Below are 20,606 nucleotides of genomic sequence, written 5' to 3'. Positions count from 1 at the left end.
ATAACCATACATTCATGATAGAGTTAATATTGCAACCACGACTTGAAAAATGGACGTGATTTCAACAGAGGAAGATGAGAAACAGAAATTCTAGCCAGAAGGAAGTGGAAAAACAAGACAGAACTGAGAGATGATGAAACATGTTTTAGGGAGTGCAGTGGAGGCACTGAGAGTAGAATGTTTGGAGTGCAAAGGGTCTTGTGGAATATAAGTGTAGGAGGAGAGAAGGTGGAGCACATGGGCCAAGCCAAGGCAATTCTCTTTCCTCTAAATAGTTCTTTGACTCCCACAAGCAGAACTAATCAATCTTGACTCTGCATTCCCCTGATAATTTACTCCACACCATACTGTAACACCTGTCACATTGCATCATGTGTGTGTCTGGCTTTACCGCTAGCCACTCTCCTATTAGAACAGACGTTTGGCTCATTACAAATGCTCAGTAACAAGTGCTGTCCACTTTCAAAAATAGGAAAGTCTGGTAGTCTGTCATCAGAAGAGGCAGGTGAAATTTGAACTGGTCCTGTAAAGCCTGAGTAGGTTTTGGGTAAGGGAGAGACTAGAGAGAATGGCATGTCATAGAGGAGGGGGAATGTCCCTAGTAAAGAGAGAGAGAGAGAGAGAGAGAGAGAGAGAGAGAGAGTGTGTGTGTGTGTGTGTGTGTGTGTGTGTGTGTGTGTGTGTGTGAATTGATGTTTACAGGAAAGCCAGTTTTTATTATTAGTTGTTATTTCATCCAGAGACACATGCTCTATATTAAAAGTGGGAAAAGATAGGTATTTCCTCCCTTGGTGATTACAGCAGAGCTCTAATCACCCAGAAGAAGCAAAGGATTTTATGTTAACAAAATGTATCAGATACTCTCTTTTGGTAAATATATATTTTTTCTCTTTAGTTAAGATATATATATATATTTTACAACAATATAAAATTAATAATAATATTATATTTGCTGTTGACATTATATTCTATTGCCATTATGAACCTGCAGTGAGTTTTTGGTTAAAGAGACTTGAGAAACAGTGAACTAGAATTTCAGCACATTGACACAGAACTTGTACTTGATTTAGCTTCATAGGTAGCAGTGTGGTATTCTAAGAAGAACACTGGCCTTACAGATCAGAACACAAGGATTTGACTCCTATGTTAACTTTAAAATTTGTTCACTGACTTTCAAATAGGTTAATTCCCCTATCAGATCCTCTCATCATTTATTCGATTGTGTTAAAAACAGTAATGACTTCATGTCATCAATATGTGGGTGACACATACACACACACACACACACACACACACGGGAAAACAAGTAGCACCTTGCTGATCCACAATAATTTTCTGCCATGCTGTCTTCCATCTTGCATAGATAGCATAATGCTTTGTAGATATTCATACACTTGCTGAATGAATAAGTGTATCAACACATGAGTGACTGAGAACCTTTAAAATATTCCTTTTATTCCATTGCAGTATTCAATTTAATGCATCCAGAGAGCTGACTGTGAAAATTACCTTTTTCCTGGTTTTCGCTATGTGTTTGAGTAAATGAACAATCTTCATCTCTTAGGCTGTGTGCCTTAAAGATGTGTGAGCCAAATATGCTAGGAGATTTGGTTTTATTTTACTTTGATCACTTAATTTCTATTTTAATTTCATTTAATTTTGATAGACCTACTTACATGTAATAGCTAGTTCTCACAAAGATTCTTAGCTCATTCCTGTTGTAGTGATGTGCATTGTGAGAGCTCAGTGTCTCTCGATGACTAATCATCTCACATACAGACAGATGTCTTACAATTCAGAGAACTTTTTGGAAGAATGTTCATAGTTCACAAAAGCGGATTTGTATTTGCTCTTCTTACGATTTAGAAAAGGAGATTAAATCAATAAAATAAGTCATCTTAACAGAGTTTTGCACATTAAAACTATACTGAAAGTACAGTTTAAGCACTAACTTGTATAATTTGTTTCAAAAAAACTGAAAAGAATTATAATTACTTAGATTAGCATGTCATTTAGAAATCATTTCATAGAGTGCTTAAAACTAAGCATATTCAATTACAAGTTGAATTTACACATAGCAAGCTATTCAGGTTAATTAAAACAAACTACCAAACAAAGTTGGACATATTCCATATTATGGAATCTGAATTAGACTGAAATTTACTGTAGGTATGCTTATAGACTATGGATATAGATGCCATTTTCTAAAAAGAAGGAACATAAAATGCTAAAATTACTCCTTTTTTATTTGTATTGTTGGCTGAATCTGACAGTACTGTGTTCGCAAGGTATTTGTTCAAGGAATATTTGTGGAATTTAGGAAGATTAAATTTGTGACCTATTATATATTACAGTTCAGGAATTAGAAGCTAAAAATCTAGGAAAATTTAAGCATGTTTTTCAAATAAGCTCTAATAATTCAGAAGCTATTTATGATATGTTCTGGGAAAGAGAATTTGTTGGCATTATTTTTTCAAGGGACTCATTTGTACCAGATTGTTAGGAAATAATGAGACATAAATTTCTAGCATCTGCTTTATTTTTTTTAGTAGAGTGTGTTACAATGCTCCAAATCTAGAGTTAAATAAACAGAAAGTTGAGTCAGGAATGTTTCTTATTTAAAACATAATCCTGGAATCTTGGAGTAGAAAGGGATTTTAGAGTTCATCTTTTCCATCTTCTCTTCCTACTGATGAGGGAATTAGTCCCAGAACGGTAAACTTACTTGTTCAGTACCCATAGCTTTAAAAAAAAAAGGTTTTTCTTGTGCAGTTGGTGCAGAAAGTACTCAACAAATAATTCTCAAGAGGGAAGAGTCACTTCATCATGGCAGGAGATACATATTATTGCAAATTTGTTAATTGGCCCTTTGGTTCTTTTATAACTGGCTAAGCAGGCTGGTGAAGGTGAGCCTCTCCCTGAAAAATAGAGATATTGGAAGCATGCAAAGCCTCACCCCAGATTCTTGGCAAATTCACCACAGTGATGCTACCCTAGAAACAAGGCTTGGGCAGAAATTTTCAAGGAGATGTAATGCACACACCTTTGGGACAAAATGATTGAGGAGGGTCATATTTCATTTGAAAAGAAAGTACTTCACCCCATTACTCTGATTTGGCTTGGAGCACCTTATTCATTAAAAAAGAATAGCATTAAAGCTATTGATGTTTCCTTTTTAGAAGTTGAGGGATTTAGAGCCATGTCAGCTGGTTTTCTCCTTGCAACACCCCTTTGGGTTTTTGGAATCAGTCATTCTTCCTTTTAACAATCTTTCTGTTAAACATTTCTATATTCCAGGCACAGTGGTAGCTTATTAAAATGTAAAGTTGAAAAAACTTGATCTCTGTCCTGAAGAGGGAGAGTTTGTTCTTGAGAGACAACACTGCACTTCTGCTCCAAATTTTCCCTTGCCACCTACACTTTTCACTAAAAAACTTGACAAAGTAGTCACATTCTGGAGAAAATACAAAATGATAGGTAAATCACAAGGATTTTACTCCATTTATTTACTTATTGAACAAATATTTATTGAGTGCTGTGTGCCAGACCCTGGGCTGTGTGATTGGGATGCATCAGTGAGTAATACACTCAGTGATCCGACCTTCCTAGGGATTGCATTCTAGGGCTGAGGCTAACCATAGCCAAGAAACTCAGTAAACAAATTACAGAACATGTTAGAAGGTGGTAAGTGTTGTTTAAAAAAAGGAAAATGAAAAGTAGAGGCAGGGGCATCACATGTGTGGGAAGGAGGCAAGAAAAAAGTGGTGTAAATTTAGGTAGTGTGGCAAAGAGAGGCCTCATTGCGAAGGTTACTTTTGAACAAAGGCATAAAGGCAGTTGAACTCAAAATCCAAGGATTAAGGTAATCACAGGCTCTGAAATTTTTCATTTATTTTAAACCTGTTTTGTTATATGTGTTACTTCCAAACAAGAGGATGCAGATGATACTAAAGTCAGAGTTTTTACTTCTTTTTCTTTTCTCTCCCATTAGCTTTAACTTAAACAAGGAATGGTATTTCGACTCTATTTTCTCTTTTCTATTCAGCTAAAATAAATGTATGTTATGGATTTTTGTCCATCCATGATAAAAACAAGTTTTACTTTGACAATTTCCTCTTGACAGCCCAAAGCAATATATAGCAATATGTATAATTATGTATAATTCATGGTTTCTTAAAAATATAAAAATCTATATATTGTCATTTTAGAATGGCTCTTAGTTGTCTCAGTTTGGGCAACAAATCAACTTATTTCCCCTTTGAGTCATTGAATCATAGATTCAGATAGGAAAACACTTTAGTTTTTTAATTTTCTTGATTGATTTTAGCATGATTTAAAAACTAAAGTATTTCTTTCTTACAGATTATGTTTCTGGCATCTGCATATGCAAGTCCCCAACTCAGAGCTGAGAGCTGTTCGGCCATGGCTGCTGTCACACATTACCTGTATCTTTGCCAGTTTAGCTGGATGCTCATTCAGGTGGGCACTTCATTTCTTCCCCCCTCCAACTTCAACTTTCCAATAAATCTAGGTGGAGTGGTCTTAGTATCTGATATTCTTTATGCCAAAATGGAAATAATTCCATATATCCATTACTGCATCAGCAGGAGATCAATGCAAGAAAATCCCTAAACATAGGAGAGAACACATGTTGAAATTTGAGGAAATGAGAAGAAATCCAGTAGGATAAAAAATGAGGGAGTGGTAAGAGATGAAGCTTGTGATGTGGGCCTTATAAGGCCCAGTAAGAAACTTGAACTTCTTTCTAGGGGAAGTCATTGAATTATTTTAAGCTGGGAAGTGACATGATAAGATTTGCATTTTCGATAGATCTTCCTGTTTGGAGTGAACTGGACGCAAGACAGAGCTGACAGGGGGTCAGTTAAGTAGTGTTAACTGTATCCAGGGGAGAGATCATGGAACTTGGGGAGTAAACACAAGAAGCAAGGGAGAATGAGAATGAACAGCTTTTAAGATTTCTTTTTTTTTTTAAGTAGAGCTTATACAATATAGACATTGGTAATGAGCAGAAGGTGGAACCAAGGATGTTTCCCATGTTTCTGGCATGAGTGGATGGTGATATCTTGAACTGAAATAATGATCACTTGCATTATTGTAACTGGGGTAAAGACGATGAGTTTTTTGTAGGACATGAAGTTCCTATGAGCCCTCCAATGGGATCTTTTAAGAAAAGTGGGAAACATGGGGATAAAGCTCATAAATGGATGCCCTATAGAAATGCAGTACAAAACTGATTTAGAGTTGAAAAATAGAATCACTGCCTTGGAAGAATCACTTTGGAAGGGAGTATAGAGTGAGACGCAAATAGTGCAGCAGCGTATTCTCCTCAGAACTAGTGAACGTTGGGGAAGGACTTGAGCTCTCCTTTCCCAACTGTAATCCCAAATCCTGTTGTCCTATGCTGAGTTGTTGTTAAAGGGCTGAGAGAGTTGGATCCACACTAGCAGTACCAATGGCACTAACTGAACAGCTCAGCCAAAATGCTGCCATTGGTAGTGCTTTCTACAACATGATATTGTTCAATCTTCCATATGATAAAATAGTTTCTTATGGGTTTCTGAGTATGCATGTGAATTACTTTATGTAAAGAGATGCACCCAGGCACTTGCATATTCTTTTATCTTGTTGAATAAGAAGGATGTGGGAAGGATGAAGAAGATACCATACAGCCTCAAGAAATGGGTATTTCCCCTGGTATGACTTTATGAGTGGGTGCTGAAAGAGAACTATTTAGTTAATAGAATTGGTTGGAAAAATTACAGCCCTACATCTGGGGTTGAATTCTGGCTCTGCCACTATCTTTGTAACATTAAGTTATTGACTCTCTCCAAGTTTTGTTTCTAAACCTGCATATGAAGATGATAATTCCTACCTCACAGAATTATTATTTCATACCTCTTTGAATAGCTCTAATTATCAAAGTTTGTGGTGTTCTCTAGGCCCCCACCCACAATTAAAAAGTAAAGATAAATCTAAACTTCATAATGTAAAACTTAAATATCTGCTGAAATTAAAATAGCGTTTGCTAGGTTCTCTGATTACAAAATTCCTCAGGAGCTTATCTAAGCTGAACCTTATTTTATGTGCCCTGTATATGCTGTTATTTCTCTGCCTGGACCAAGGTCCCCCATGGTGTGTTGAAAATCTTTGTCCATGTCCCTGACCTATTCAGTTTTTGATAAATGACTTGAATGAAAATGCAGGAAACATCTTATCAGGTATGCAAATGATACAGAGCTGAAGAGATAGCTAAAACAGCAAGCTGCCTGTGTTAAAAGTACAGGTAGAACTAATATAGAGAAACTGTTCTGTGACAGATTAAAAGCTATCATGAAAGTGACATAATCTGATAAGGGTTAATGTAAACAATTTTAAATCTTAACACAAATTCAGAAGCAATCAAATGTGGAACCAGTTTGCTGAAAACAGTAACTATAGTAAATGCAAAACAGCCCAGACCTTAAGTGACATTAACAGTATGGAGGCAGCTGAGGGAGCCATGGTTACATTGTGATCCGTGATGTTCAGACAGCCTTTGGATCCGCAACCACTTTGATGAATCATGTTTCAGCGGGAACATTAACCAGCCAAAGAGAAGTCAGAAAACAGTTCTGTAAGAAACACTGAGGCAGCTGGAGATCAGTAGCCTGGAAAAAACCTAGGGAGATAATGATGACTGTTTACAAGAACTGGAAGGGCTGCTCCAGGAAAGGAAGAGTGGACTATATAGCTCCATTTGGAAGAACCATAACAAATAGGTGAAAAATTAGGGAAGTAAATTTTGATTCCTGTTAAGAACTTTTATAGCAATGAAACTGTCAGAAGAGGCTGTTTCTTAAAGTAGAGAGCATCCAGTCAGTGAAATACGTTTAAAAGGGGAAATGACCAACTTTCAAACATGTTTTAGATAGATTTCCTGCTTTGGGAGAGTAGTAGACAAGATGGCAAATACTATTTCACTCGATAGAGATTGGTGTATTTTATCTTTCTTCTTCAAGTCTTAAGTAAATATGATGTGGCTGATGCACAGTTACATCTCCCCATAGCTAATGTTTTAGGAAACCTCTTTAAAGTACCAGTAACGTTTAATGTATGTTAGATGGTATGCCACACATTTTTCATGGTTTGTGGTGTGACCACAAGGGAGAAATTCAATAACTTCTGATTCTAGGTAAGTTAGTTGTAATGAGTTAATTTGTGGTCAGAGGTTATAACGCTACCAACCTGTGTTTTCCCATTTATACAATACTGTCTGCTAAAATCTGTTTTTAAAACTAGAATCCATGTTTAAAACATTATGTAAAAGATTAGGCTACTGCTAATCCAATCCTGTTAGTTGAATGGGGTTGAAAAAATTGAAAGAATGCTAACATTTTAATGATTCTGCTTCATATTTTTTAGCAGTATAGAAGAGAATTTGATATATGTACATGTGTGCATAACTTATAATGACAAAAAATTCATGATTAAATTTTACTCATTGGGATAAGTATGTCAAAATTATAGTTTATTTTGACCTGCATCATACCTTCAATCTTAGAATAAATGCATTTAAATGACTATTTTGAAAAGTTACTTTACTTCTATATCATATACTTTAAATACAATGTACTCAAATTGGATTATATTGTAGAGTAGTTAATGAAAAATGTTATTGGTAAACAAGTTACATGACTTCTCTGAGCCTAGATGTTCTTATCTGAATAATCAGATTTATAAAAATAGCTCTCTTTGAGGGTTGTGGAAAGATGAAGTGAATTAATACATGGAAAGAGCTTGGAATGTTGCCTGTCACAGACTGCACACTCCACACATATTTACCCATATTACTGACTAACCAAATATATATGGCAAATATTTCATAGGTTTTGAGACATATTGACTACTCTGCTTTTCCAGAGTATATATAATCTAAAACTTTTTTACAAATGAGAGATAACTTGGTACAGTGGAAAGAGACGGCTGACTTAGAGTGGGGCAGACACTCAGAGGCTACAAAGCCTTAGCAAGCTGGACACCCTCTAACTTCCTACTAAAGTACATGCGTGGCTCAGAGCAGGCTCCTTAACTGGTGACCTTGACTTGGTTTCTTTAGCCTTCCCCTTTCTTTAACAAGGAGGTCCCACTGTGCATGATGGGAATACAGTAAAAAATTATGTTGCTTGTTTTTTATTAAACCAAACAACTCACAGATTCCCTCTTTGGCCATGGAAGCTGAGTTATCATTATGCTTATTGTTCATAGGACACTTCATAAATGTACTGAAATAATTTCCCACTTCCTTAAAACAGCAGGGTTATGTCTAGTTTAAGACTGACATTGAGAATTTAAGCTCTTGCAATATTTTTACTCTGTTCTCCTAGTTGTTATTGTTCTATTTTCATTTCCATTTTCTGTTTTGATTTGCTTTCATTTTAGAAATGTCATATAATGATGGTATAAAACATAATCAAACAGTACAAAAAAATAGAAACTGAGAAGTTCATCTGTTTCTCCGTATTTCACACACTCTACTTCCTGCTCTATCCTCAGCCCTACAGCCCTACTCCCAGCAGTAAACACTGTCAATGGTTTCGTCTGTCCCTCTAGAAGTAGTCCACACATACACAAATATTTATAAATATATAAACAAGCACATATGTGTATGTTCTTCTGTGTTCTTATATAGTATAATGTACAAAAACTTTTAGACATCAATATATTTGCCACAAGTACAGACATACTTTTCTTCTATAATATATGGTTATTTCATAATTTATTTTCCTGGTCTGCTATTAACAAAGTACTGGTTATTTCTAGGTATTTTTGCTGTTGCAAACAAGGTTTCCTTCAACATCCCTGCACTCTGAATATTTGCTTACTTATGGAATATCCATAAATTTCTAGAACTTACACCATTACTGTTAACAGCTACATGAAATATGCTACCAGATGGATTTCCAGACCATGAGTTAATCCATGAAAGAAATAAGCCATAAGTAAATTATTTGAGATACTAGCATATAATATAGATCAGTAGAAACTTAATTTTTCTGTATATTTGTGTGGCCCAGTTTTGTGATCATTTCCTGTTAAATACTATAACAGTCTGCTTCAGTTATGAACATTATCCAAACCTTTAATTGTCCTTCCAGTCTGTTCATCTCACGCTTAAGGACACAGCTTACTTTACAAACACAATACTTTATTTTGAAACTAATGCTTTTTTTGAGACCGTATTTTTTAAATGGTAGAAAAAAGTTAGAAATCATTTAAAACTGTACCCAAGTATCCACATCTTGAGCCCTCATTTTTCCCTGTAATCAGGCTAGGATGGAGCAAACATGCGCATTATTTAGTCCTTGGAAGAAAGGCTACATAGCATCAGAGCCTAACAACAGGGAGAGAAAGGCTAAAATTAGCTGTGTTTTTCCTTCATCATTGATTTAATTGTTGGGAACATCAAAGGTATTAAGGACAACAAACTGGTCATTACCAAGATAAAAATGATATACAGCGGAAATACTGAATTCTCCAACCCTCAAAAAAGCCTTGCAGTTTACTTCATGCAAAAAATTTTGAAAGGAAGAGGATAACTGGAGCAAGGACATGTGGTAACATTGCTTAGACTCTCCTCTGAAATGGATGACTAAGAACGTGGTGATGACAGAATTAATAGCATTCGTGATCTCCGACTAAATGTGATTCTATAAATCAATCCAGGGTTTCTGGAGAACAGTTAGTAACCAAATATTAAATGACAGACTAGATACCCATTTTATTCCACATACTATGAAAATTTATGGCTCTCAAAGAGCCTATTTTTAACTTAAAGAAAAGTCACATCTCTCTTATGTTTAACAGATCTGCTAAGATGCATATGCTCATATGTATTACATGAGTAAGTCAATGAATTTCTGTTCATGGAACATAGGAAAGCATAATTCTGACTTAGATAACCAGTTAACAAGGTATGTCTTCGATTTTCCTGTGTGGACACTTGAAAGATAGTATATAGTAGTCATTGAAAGTGTTATTGTAAAAATAAATAGATATCTCTATATAAGAATATAAGTAAATATGCTTATAAGCACACAGCCTTTTAGTTTATTCCTATTGATATTTGACCTAAATTATGTCTGAGTATTTTAGTAGATTGGTTTACATCTTACTCAGCTTAAATCCTAACAGCCTCAGTACTAAGTCTAAAAACATACTTCCACTTTCCTCAGTTTACTCCTGTGTAGAAAAAAAATACCATAAAACTGAAGAGAACAGTTGTCTTGATTACATGAGATATAGCTTAATATGGGCTCTACATTTATTACCCAGTTAGTAATATGAAATTATTTTCCCTCTCTTAAAACTACTGCATTTAATATTTTTAACTTTCCACCACTTAGGAGTTCAATTAAATCAATTAAAATTATTGTGCCTCCTAAAGTTCCTTCTGGCAAGGTAGTATTTAAAGAATAAACCTAATACCTAAACCAAATACTGAAATTAACATCAATAAAAATTGTTAATTGAAATTGTGTACATCTTCATTAATTTGATATTTGTCAATAAAGATTATATATACAAAGCATTTCACTAGGTACTGTGAGGTAAACAAAAATTAATATACCACAGTTCACAGTTATGCCATTTACATTCTGATAAACCTTTAAAAGTTTTCATTTAGTGTCAACAAAAACGGAAAGATAAAGAGAGGCCAGGAAAATGCCTTTCCACTGGCATATAAAGTGAGTGGGGCAAAATGACAAAAAATTAAGCTCTCATGCAAATAATAGTATTGCCAATATTTGTATGAACTGCTGTGGAAATAAATCTGAAACTTATTCAGTCTCCACGAGATGCTGTGGACTTGTGTTCCACTTCCAGTTCTATAACTAACCAGAATTTGAAAAGACAATGCTTTTCTCTCACTGCCTGCAATTCCTCGTCTCTAAATAAAAGGGTATGGTCAGAAGATCTGTAAGGGCCTGGAGCACTGCTAAAATTCATAGTCTGTGCATCCATTGTTTTTATTAGAAGAATCTCTACAATAATTTAGTCACAAAGTGTGAGTGAAGGAACTGTTATTAACTTATGGTTTAAACTCTCCTTTCACCAGAAGAGCCAAATGATATTGGCCAAAGTAGACAGCTTATCCATGCAGAACAATGTCAAAAACTCAAATCTAGTCACTAATGAGCATGTCTTCAAATTTTTATAAACTTCTAGAAAATAATTATATTATTCATTACTCACCCAAAAGTTGATATTTTGAGAGTGTGTATGCCTTTGCAAATCTTCCTTTTCTGTTTTTCTATAGATTGTGTTATAATAGGACATTTAAAAATATATCGTTAGTTAGTTTTCTTTGTTAAAATGGGCTTTTAAGTTCTCTCAAGTTATAGTCACCCCAGTAGTGTTGAAACGCTGATAATTGTGAGAAGTCTGCAAACTCAAATGCATTATCATTCACTGACAAGAACTGACAAATAAGGTGTTAACTCAACTATGCTAACATGGCGAGTTGACATTTAGATATGCTTCTGTGGCAACGTCACTCATTTTTAAACACAGTGCAGAACATTTTATTCACTTTTCCCTTTCAAAGTGGCTAATTTGATGGTTACTCATGCTGAAAACATTTTTAAATCTTTCTGGATGTTTAGAGCCTGCTGCACATTAATGCTAGGAAAGCCTGTATTCTAAGTGCATATGAATTGTAGTCAAGTTAAATTAATATACTTGGCTAAATTTGGGGATAATATGTTGGCTAAAAACGTAACATTAGTACTTAGTGGTGATGTCTGGATATAGTCCATTAAGATGCTTCTAACAAAAATTTTAAAACATAGAGGTAGAAATATAAATAGAGACCTAGGTGTTGAAAATTTCAGTTCACATTTAGTCTTTAGCGGGAAAATTGTATGATGAGCAGTGAATTGGGAACCGTGCTCAGTCCGCATGAAATGTGAGTGACACCTTTTAATTTGTATTGAGTTCCCATAATTCTGTTACTTTCAGCATTGGATAATCACACAGACTAAGGCACACAGATCACATATGCTATGTCTCTGTCAACACAAAATTATTATGCAAACATCACGGTTTCTTAATACTCTTACCTTAGATTACAAGGGAGGAACCATGATTATCGGGAAAAGAAACTGTCAGTGCTCCGCTGTCATCTCATTTAGACAATGGCCATAGCTGGAGGTTCTAATCCAGTTTAATTATATATTGCTCAGTCAAGTTTTTTTAATAAGAAAGAAAAACAAAGTTGAGCTAATTTAAGCAAGCATTCAAATAATAAAAGGAATTAATAGGCATATAAGATTAACTCATTGAACCAAAGAACTGTAAATATAGTTGGACCTCACATGGGATGTGAACATGAATAGAAGGCTGTGTCAGCCCATTCTTCTTCTCTATAGTAAACACACTGTGTTTTGGGCTATTCTCACCACCAAAGTTCATATGTCTTTTTTCAGTTGACCAGCATAGTCTATCCCTGAATTTCAAGGAATTCAGTGAGAGCTGATTGGCCCAGCCAGGGTCAGGCTTCTCCCCCAGATCAGATCAGCTGAAGGCAGAGAAGCAGGATCGTGAGCCCACTCTGCATGTGTTGGGGCTAGGAAGAATAGGGAGACAGGGTTCAGAGAAGGAGAGCTCATGACCTAGGTATAACCCAAAATGTACCCACTTACAATATATTAAAATATTTTAAAATTCAAGTAGAACTTGAAATGAGTTAGTCAAAACAAATCTTAACAATTGTGCCATATGGTATTTCTAGAGTAATTAAATGTTATTTATTTCATTACATAATATTTCCGTCTATAGCCTTCAAGCCCCCACAAAAAAGAGACATGTAATAGGAAATACTGTCCTCAGAGTATACCTCAATAAATAGGTGTTTTTGAGAAGGAAAGGGTTTTTTTTCCTTAAATTATCAAAAGCTTGTGATTTTGGAGCTTGCTTTGCTTAATTTTGTATACACAAATTCAGAAACACTGTGCCTTGAGCTCTCTGGAGCAAAGGCATTGCATGTATAATTCTAACAAACGTTTACGCTTGTCTCAGTCTTATCTGAGCCTGTGGTAAAGGTCAGGCAATCGCTAAACGGTTCAGTGATTCTAACTGATGAAACTAATGTCCGTCTGTGTAAAAGCAGACATTTTGGACGTGTCTCGATCTTTATCATGATGGATCAACTTAGAAGACATTGCCAATCTGCACCCTCCTTCCTGGTTCTTGTACTAACTGCACCACTGAGTCACCACGTTACATGGTTCACACAAACATCTAATTCTTATAAATACTTCATACTTTTATTCTGAAGGTAAACTAATAATCATCCTTACTTGATGTGAATTTTTGTTATCTAACAGGCAGCATTGATCACCTCGGCATCAGACTCTTGATGCACTCCCACTTATTTGCCCACATGCACCCATACTAATTATAGAAAGAGGAGGAACAGCCCTTTTTGAACTTAATAATATTTAAAAAGAAGTTAGAACAATTTATATAAGCAACAACTCAAGTCAGGCTTTATAATTATAGTAAAAGCAGATATACATAAAGATAAGAAGGGCTGACATTAAACAACATCCAGAGACAGAAATCTCTCAAGTAACCAAACATTTGTATCCTTTCTTTATTTAACCCAATCAGTATTAACCCCCCCAAGGCTAACTTGGTCCAGATAGAATCTTACTTGGAAGCCTCAGTAAATGGCATCTGAAAGCCTTTCCAGGAACCTTAGGCATGGTTGTTTGTCACATAGAGTTTCCATTGTATCACTGCTTGCTTTTGGTCTTAAACTGTTTATCCTTTGTCTTTCACACTGCCTGACATCCTCATAGGAGATTCAAGAGAGCAGTTAACATTTTCCAATGGTGACTATGTGCTCAGCATTTTGGATGTAATATCTCATCGAATTTTTAGAATAACTTCATACACATGAAGGAACCTAGGCTCTGGGATTGTTGTTACTTGTATAAGATTCTCCCACATGTATCTGTACATGTGTATAATTCATTTGTATTCATATTCTTTTCAATATAGGAAACTGAAAAAGGGAATTTATCTAGGGAATAAGTATCATTGTATGAAATAATGTATGACATGATATTCAATGTTGTTCTTGTGCTAAATGTTAATTAAACATAAGAGAACACTAGAAGTTCTAGATTTGTCTGAGATACAAGCTATATGTGGGATTTGGAACCAATAATATTTCCAAGCCCCTGTTTCCTTTTCTCTCTATCCACTCTGTCCCCTCAGCCTCCACACTCTCTACATACTTGCCCCTTTTATATTTTTATCATCGTAAGATAAGAAATAACACATATAAAATAGATTATAGAATAAATTTTTTCCTTAAATGATTTCTTCCCACTTGTTTGGAAACTCAGATTCAAGGAAGTAAATACCTCCACCACCTTTTTCACTGCTATATTCCCTGTCCCCATACTGGTCCCTGAAACTTAGTAAGCACTCAATAAATACTTGTCAAGTAAACAGTATAAACTGAGAAAGAAAAACAGCCACAAAACCTGCCCCATCTGAGTCTTCTTTTCTCTGTGCAGTCAGTTTGTGTTCCTGTGTCTGTATCTTCTGCTGAGGCCTGAGACTGGGGCTATCCTCCCATTTAGATCCCCATTCCCTGGAACGGTGACTGGCGCTGCCAAATGAAAAGCCCTCAATAACTAAAAATTTTCAAAAAGTCTGAAAGATAGGGCTGTTTACTTCATCATCACCCTGACGTTCACATAGGAAGTAGGTTTGAATATCAGAAAACACATTTTCAGAATAATCATAGATGATTATGACAGTAAATCAAAGCAAATAAGGAAAATAAATGAACAAAGATTCCCCAATGTTTCTAGACCTCTGAGGTTACTGAAATTTGTGGATGTATGAAAGAATGAATGTGTGAACTAAGAAAAAAAATCAATTCAAAAGTATAATTATTAAGTAGATCCTAGACCTTTTGTTGGTCAGTAAGTCTTTATCCCTATGCCAGTGAAGTTTGTGTCCTGTGCTGTTAGACCAGAGCCTGCTCATTTTATGTTCTGTGTCCTTCCTCAGTCTGTGAATTTCTGGTACGTACTGGTGATGAATGATGAACACACAGAAAGGCGATATTTGCTGTTCTTCCTTCTGAGTTGGGGACTTCCAGCTTTTGTGGTGATTCTCCTCATAGTTATTTTGAGAGGAATCTATCATCAGAGCATGCCACAGATCTATGGCCTCATCCACGGTGACCTGTAAGTACACCCCGGCAGAACACACTGCCATCTGAGCCTTCATGTACCCAGGCCACTATATTAGTAGACGGTGGAGGCAGTTGACTAAGTATGACTGAGGAGTAGTACCCAAGGATCTTTGCTTTGCTGCTATACCATCTGAATCTCTACTTCCTCTAATTATTCCTTTAAATAAGAAAGCATTGTACCTCCCAATTCCTTTAATGAATGTAATTTTCTAAGTTGAGTTGGTGTATCAAACACTTGACAGTAATTTGTGCCTTAGCATAATTTGGCTTAGTAGATTGAGACAAAAATACATAGCGAGATAGGCAACTATGAAAATTTTGATAAAGAATAGAATCAGTGGAAAACTTGGAGTGTGGCACATTATCTAAGGAGTGTGGTATTTTTTGAGGGTGGAGGATGGCAGGCACCATCATTTACAAGATCCTTGAATATCAAAAGATGGCTCAGAGTGAATGGAGAGTGTAAAAGTACCTGGGAGGAGACAAGGGTAACTGGGTTCTTTCAATAGATTCTTATTAAAGTACATTAGCAGTCTTGAAATCTAACAAGTCTTTATACACACATGTATATACATGCCTTAATCCTGAATCTGGTATCTGACAGCTCTGAGGACCACTCAGTCCCTTCTATTGACTTCACATGCAGAAAAAAACCTTTATACTTATAAAGCTTAATTAGCTCCCTTGATGTAATCAGGAGTAAAGGAAAAAGTATCATTTCTAAATGAGAAAGAATTAGCCAATCTTTTGAGAACATATTACCTAATTATCACACAGAAGCCATTTTAATATCATTATTGCCTCTAATCTATTTTGATCATCCATTATATATTCAATAAATATGTGTTATTGATGTATGCAGTATATTTCACCGATAGGCAATCATAGACATACCCCACACACCATTCAACCGAAGGAGACTAGCTATATACTGTACACACACCCACTGAGATACCATGTATAATAATTTTGTCTTTTTATTGAGATTCAATAAGATTTCCTCATACTGATTACTGTTTAGTTCATATGAAAATTTTAAAGCCTAATCTTCTAGAAAGAGATAATTGGGTCTTTTCAAAATTATGTTAGGATATTTTACTACCCCTGGCATTAGTTTAAATCTTGTACTGCCAGAATTAACTTCAGAAGGTTCTGCATTATTCATTGTCAAATACAAAGGAACCATGAGACAAGCCCTGGTGACCAGCCACCCATTCCTTTCATGAACTCACTGGCAAGACAGGATCTATTTGGCAGCAGTTTTAGCGTTACATGTGTACCCACCCAGCCTTGATAAATGGACCTGATGAAAGTGATGTTAATTAGAAGAAACTCTCTCATTGCTTCTAAAAGGATTTTCAAAGAGCGAAATAAACTATTATATAAAAATGTCCAAACTGACTGACTCTTAAAATATTTGCCTTTTCAGCCTTTTGCAAAAAGTTGTTTATTGCCAGTTCCTATAATAATTGAAATGTAAAATATATTAACGTCTGCCTCATTTTAATATTATAGGATTAGACCAAAAGTGGCCAACCTTTATAAGTATCATGGGTTACTTTTCTACTTCATTCACATAGAATATTTCTACATTATGCCCATGGAAATTTATTACATTTTTTAAAAAAGTCTTTATTTTTCAGTGTCACTTTAATCTCAATATAAACATATAAAATACTACATCATGTATGTAAAATATTGCATACCTATATCATTTTAAAAACATGCTTTCTTGCTAGAGGTAATGATAGGATTTGTGGTTGTGTGAAATAACAGCTCATCTGTTGTGTGGTCTTTACTTGTGGTAATAAAATTCTTTTTAATGAACAAATTTCACTGAGTAGATCTCTAATGAATTAATATTTACAGGCTGTTATTTTTTAAATGCTTTTGTCAAATTTTAAAACGGATTATGATAATTTCATCAAAAGAGTTAAGAAGTGATCTCTTTTTTCCTATTAGCTGAAAAATTTTACATCTTTGCTATTATTTTAGAAGATGTCACACAGGAAACCAGCTAATCCTCATGTTTCCTTGCAGGAAGACTTTTTATTACAGATTCATTATCTTTAAAACAGAGAACTATTCATATTTTCTATATCTAGTTCTTTCTGTGTCAATTTGGTAAATTGTCTTCGTGAATGTTTCCATTTCATCTAACTATTCAGAATTTTTAATGTTGGTAAGATCTGCAGTGATGAATCTTTTCTCATTCTTCATATTGATCATTTGTGTCTTCTCTCACTTTTTTTTCTTTCTTGATCAGTCTCCTGGAGGTTTATCAATATTATTGTTTTTTCTCAAAGACAGCTTTTGACTTTCCTTGTACTCTCTATTGTACATTTGTCTTCAGTTTCATTTCAATTTCATCAATGTCTATAGTCATTTTTAAATTTTGTTAGTTTTACTGTCTGGGTTTTATCCCACATATAGGTTTCCTTTTTCTTTTCTTTTCTTTTTTTTTTTGCTTACTATGGGCCTGGAACTTTGCATTTATTTTTTTTAATTTCTCCATCTTCCTTGAGATATAACTGACATATATCATTGTGCAAGTTTAAGATGTACAATGTAATGATTTGATACATGTATCTATTGAGTAATGATTACCCCAATAGTATTAGTTAATACCTCCATCACCTAACTCCTTTTTTTTGTGGTAAGAACATTTAAGATTTAACAACTTTCAAATATATGTACGCTATTGTTAACTGTAGTCACCATGCTATTCATTGGATCCCTAGACCTCATCTATCTTATGGAACGTTGCACCCATCGACCAACATTTCTCCATTTCCCTGACTCCTCAGCACCTAGCAACAACCATTCTAATCTTGTTACTTTTAGATTCCTTATGTAAGTGAGATCACACAGTGTTTGTCCTTCTCTGTCTGACTTACTTCATTTAGCATTATACCCTCTATCCATGTTGTAACTGGCAGGGTTTTCTTCTTTCTCTGGCTAAAAAACATTCACACACGTGCGTGCGTGTGTCTTTGTGTGTGTGTGCGTGTGTGTATCTCACACTTGCTTTATCCCTTTCACCTGTGGACAGACATGTAGTTTTTCCATGCCTTGCCTAGTGTGAATTAATGCTACAGTGAACATGGGAGGGCAGGTACCTCTGTGAGATCCTGATTTCCTTTCCCTTGAATATATACCTACAAGTGGGATTGCTGAATCCTCTGATAGTTTTATTTTAATCTTCTGAGGAATGTCCATACTGTTTTCCATAATGGCTGTACTAATTCCCATTTCCACCAACAGTCTGTGATCTTTATTATTTCATTCTTTCTGCTAACTCTGATCTTTTAGTTTATTCTTATTTTTCTAGTTCCTTGAGGTGCAAAGTTAGGGTTTTTATTTGAGATCTTTCTCTTTTCTTAACGTAGGTGTTTAACACTATAAACTTTATCTTAAAACTGTTTTTACTGCATCCCATAAGCTTTGGTATGTTGTATTTCCATCTTTGTTTGAAGATTTTTTTTGTTCCCTTTTTGATTTCTCCTTGGATCCGTTGGTTGTTCAGGAGTTTGTTTACTTTCCACATATTTCTGAATTTTCCAGTTTTCCTCTTGTTACTGATTTCTACTTTCATACCGTTGTGGTTGGAAAAGATACTTGGTATAATTTCAGTCTTCTTAAATTTGTTAAGACTTGTTTTGTTACCTTATGATCTATCTATCCTGGAGAATGTTCTGTGTATATGTGAAAAGTATGTGCATTCTCCTGCAGTTGGGTGGAATGTTCTGTATGTCTGTAGGTTTTTTTGGTCTAAAGTAGAGTTCAAGTCCAATGTTTCCTTATTGATTTCTGATTAGATGATCTATCCACTGTTGAAAGTGAGACATTGGAGTTCCCTACTGTTATTATGTTGTTATCTATTTCTCCCTTCAGATTATTTACTTCATGTATTTGGATACTCTGATGTTGGGTACATAATGTATTTGTGATTGTTATATCTTTTTAGTGAATTGACTTTATATTATTATATAATGGCCTTTTTCCTCTCTTGTTATACCTTTTGAGTTAAAGTCTATTATATGTAATAGAAGTATAGCAACATATGGTTTTGGTTTCCACTTGATGAATATCTTTTTTCTTCCCTTCACTTTGAGCTTATATGTGTCCCTGAAGCTGAACTGACTCTCTTATAGGTAGTATAGAGTTGGTTCTTTTTTTTTAAAATACATTCAGCCACTCTGTGTCTTTTGATTGGAGAATTTAGTCCATTTACATTTTAAACATTTATTGATAGGTAAAAACTTACTAATGCCAGCTAATTGTTTTCTGGCTGTTTTGTAGTTGCCATGTTCCTTTCTTCCTCTCTTTTTGTCTTCTTTTATGCATTGATGGTTTTCCTTAGTAGTATACTTTGATTGCCTTCTCTTTGTCTTTTATGTGCCCAGTGAAGATTTTGCTTTGTGGTTGCCATGAGGCTTACACAAAACATCTTATGGATGTAACTGTCTATTGTATGCTGACAACTTAATTTCAGTCAGATACAAAAGTTCTATCCTTTTAACTCTTCTTTTGTCTTCAGTGTCATAATTTACCTCTTTTTACATTGTGTATTCATTCATCAATTTGCATAGCTGTAGTTATTTTAGTTTTTTCTTCTAGCCTTTATACTAGGGTTAAGTGACTAATACACTATCATGTTACAGTACTGAGCATTCTAAATTTGACTGTGTAATTGCCTTTACCACTGTGTTGTGAAAATATTTTCATGTTTTCATGTGACTAATCTTTCATTTCAGCTTGAAGAATTCCTTTCAGCTTTTCCGTCAGGATGGCGTAGTGGTGGTGAACACCTTCACCTTTTGTTTGACTAGGAAAGTCTTTATTTCTCCTTCATTTCTGAAGGATGGCTTTTGCAGATAGGGGACCATTCATTGGCAGATTTTTTTCTCTCAACACTTTGAATATAGTATTCTACTCTCTCCCGGCCTGTAAGGTTTCTGTGGCTTTTAAGATTCTCCCTTTGTCTTTGATTTTTAACACTTTTATTATAATGTGGTTTGGAGAAGATCTCTTTGTATTAGTTTAGGGACCTATAGTATATATTCAGAAGTCCAATAAACATTTTGATCAGAATGCCACACAGCTGTCTTATATTTTGTGTGTTTAAAATTTGTCTGAATGGGTGCTTTGATCTACATTCCATATGAAAGGTCCACCATCCACCCAGCTACCCAAGCTGTAACCTTGAGAACTTGCTGCTTCTTTTCCCTTATGCTTCACATCCTGTTAATCACAAATTATCTTCTAGTCTAACTCCTAAAAATCTTCCTAATCCACTTTCTTATTTTCATCTTCATTTCTTATTTCA

The 20,606-nt window shown here is 35.0% G+C and overlaps 1 protein-coding gene across 1 annotated transcript in view; it reads left to right on the top strand.

Annotated features, from left to right (window-relative positions):
* The window catches only part of ADGRV1 (adhesion G protein-coupled receptor V1), a 577,341-nt gene that overhangs the window by 369,550 nt on the left and 187,185 nt on the right, over nt 1–20,606 (top strand). Inside the window, exons 84-85 of the mRNA XM_037012118.2 lie at nt 4,363–4,479; nt 15,091–15,269. Coding sequence (XP_036868013.2) covers nt 4,363–4,479; nt 15,091–15,269 — 296 coding nt within the window. The remainder of the gene's footprint in view (nt 1–4,362; nt 4,480–15,090; nt 15,270–20,606) is intronic.

This window comes from Manis javanica, chromosome 1, assembly GCF_040802235.1.
Source record: "Manis javanica isolate MJ-LG chromosome 1, MJ_LKY, whole genome shotgun sequence".
Classification (NCBI taxonomy): domain Eukaryota; kingdom Metazoa; phylum Chordata; class Mammalia; order Pholidota; family Manidae; genus Manis; species Manis javanica.
This window is presented reverse-complemented; position numbering and strand designations above follow the sequence as displayed.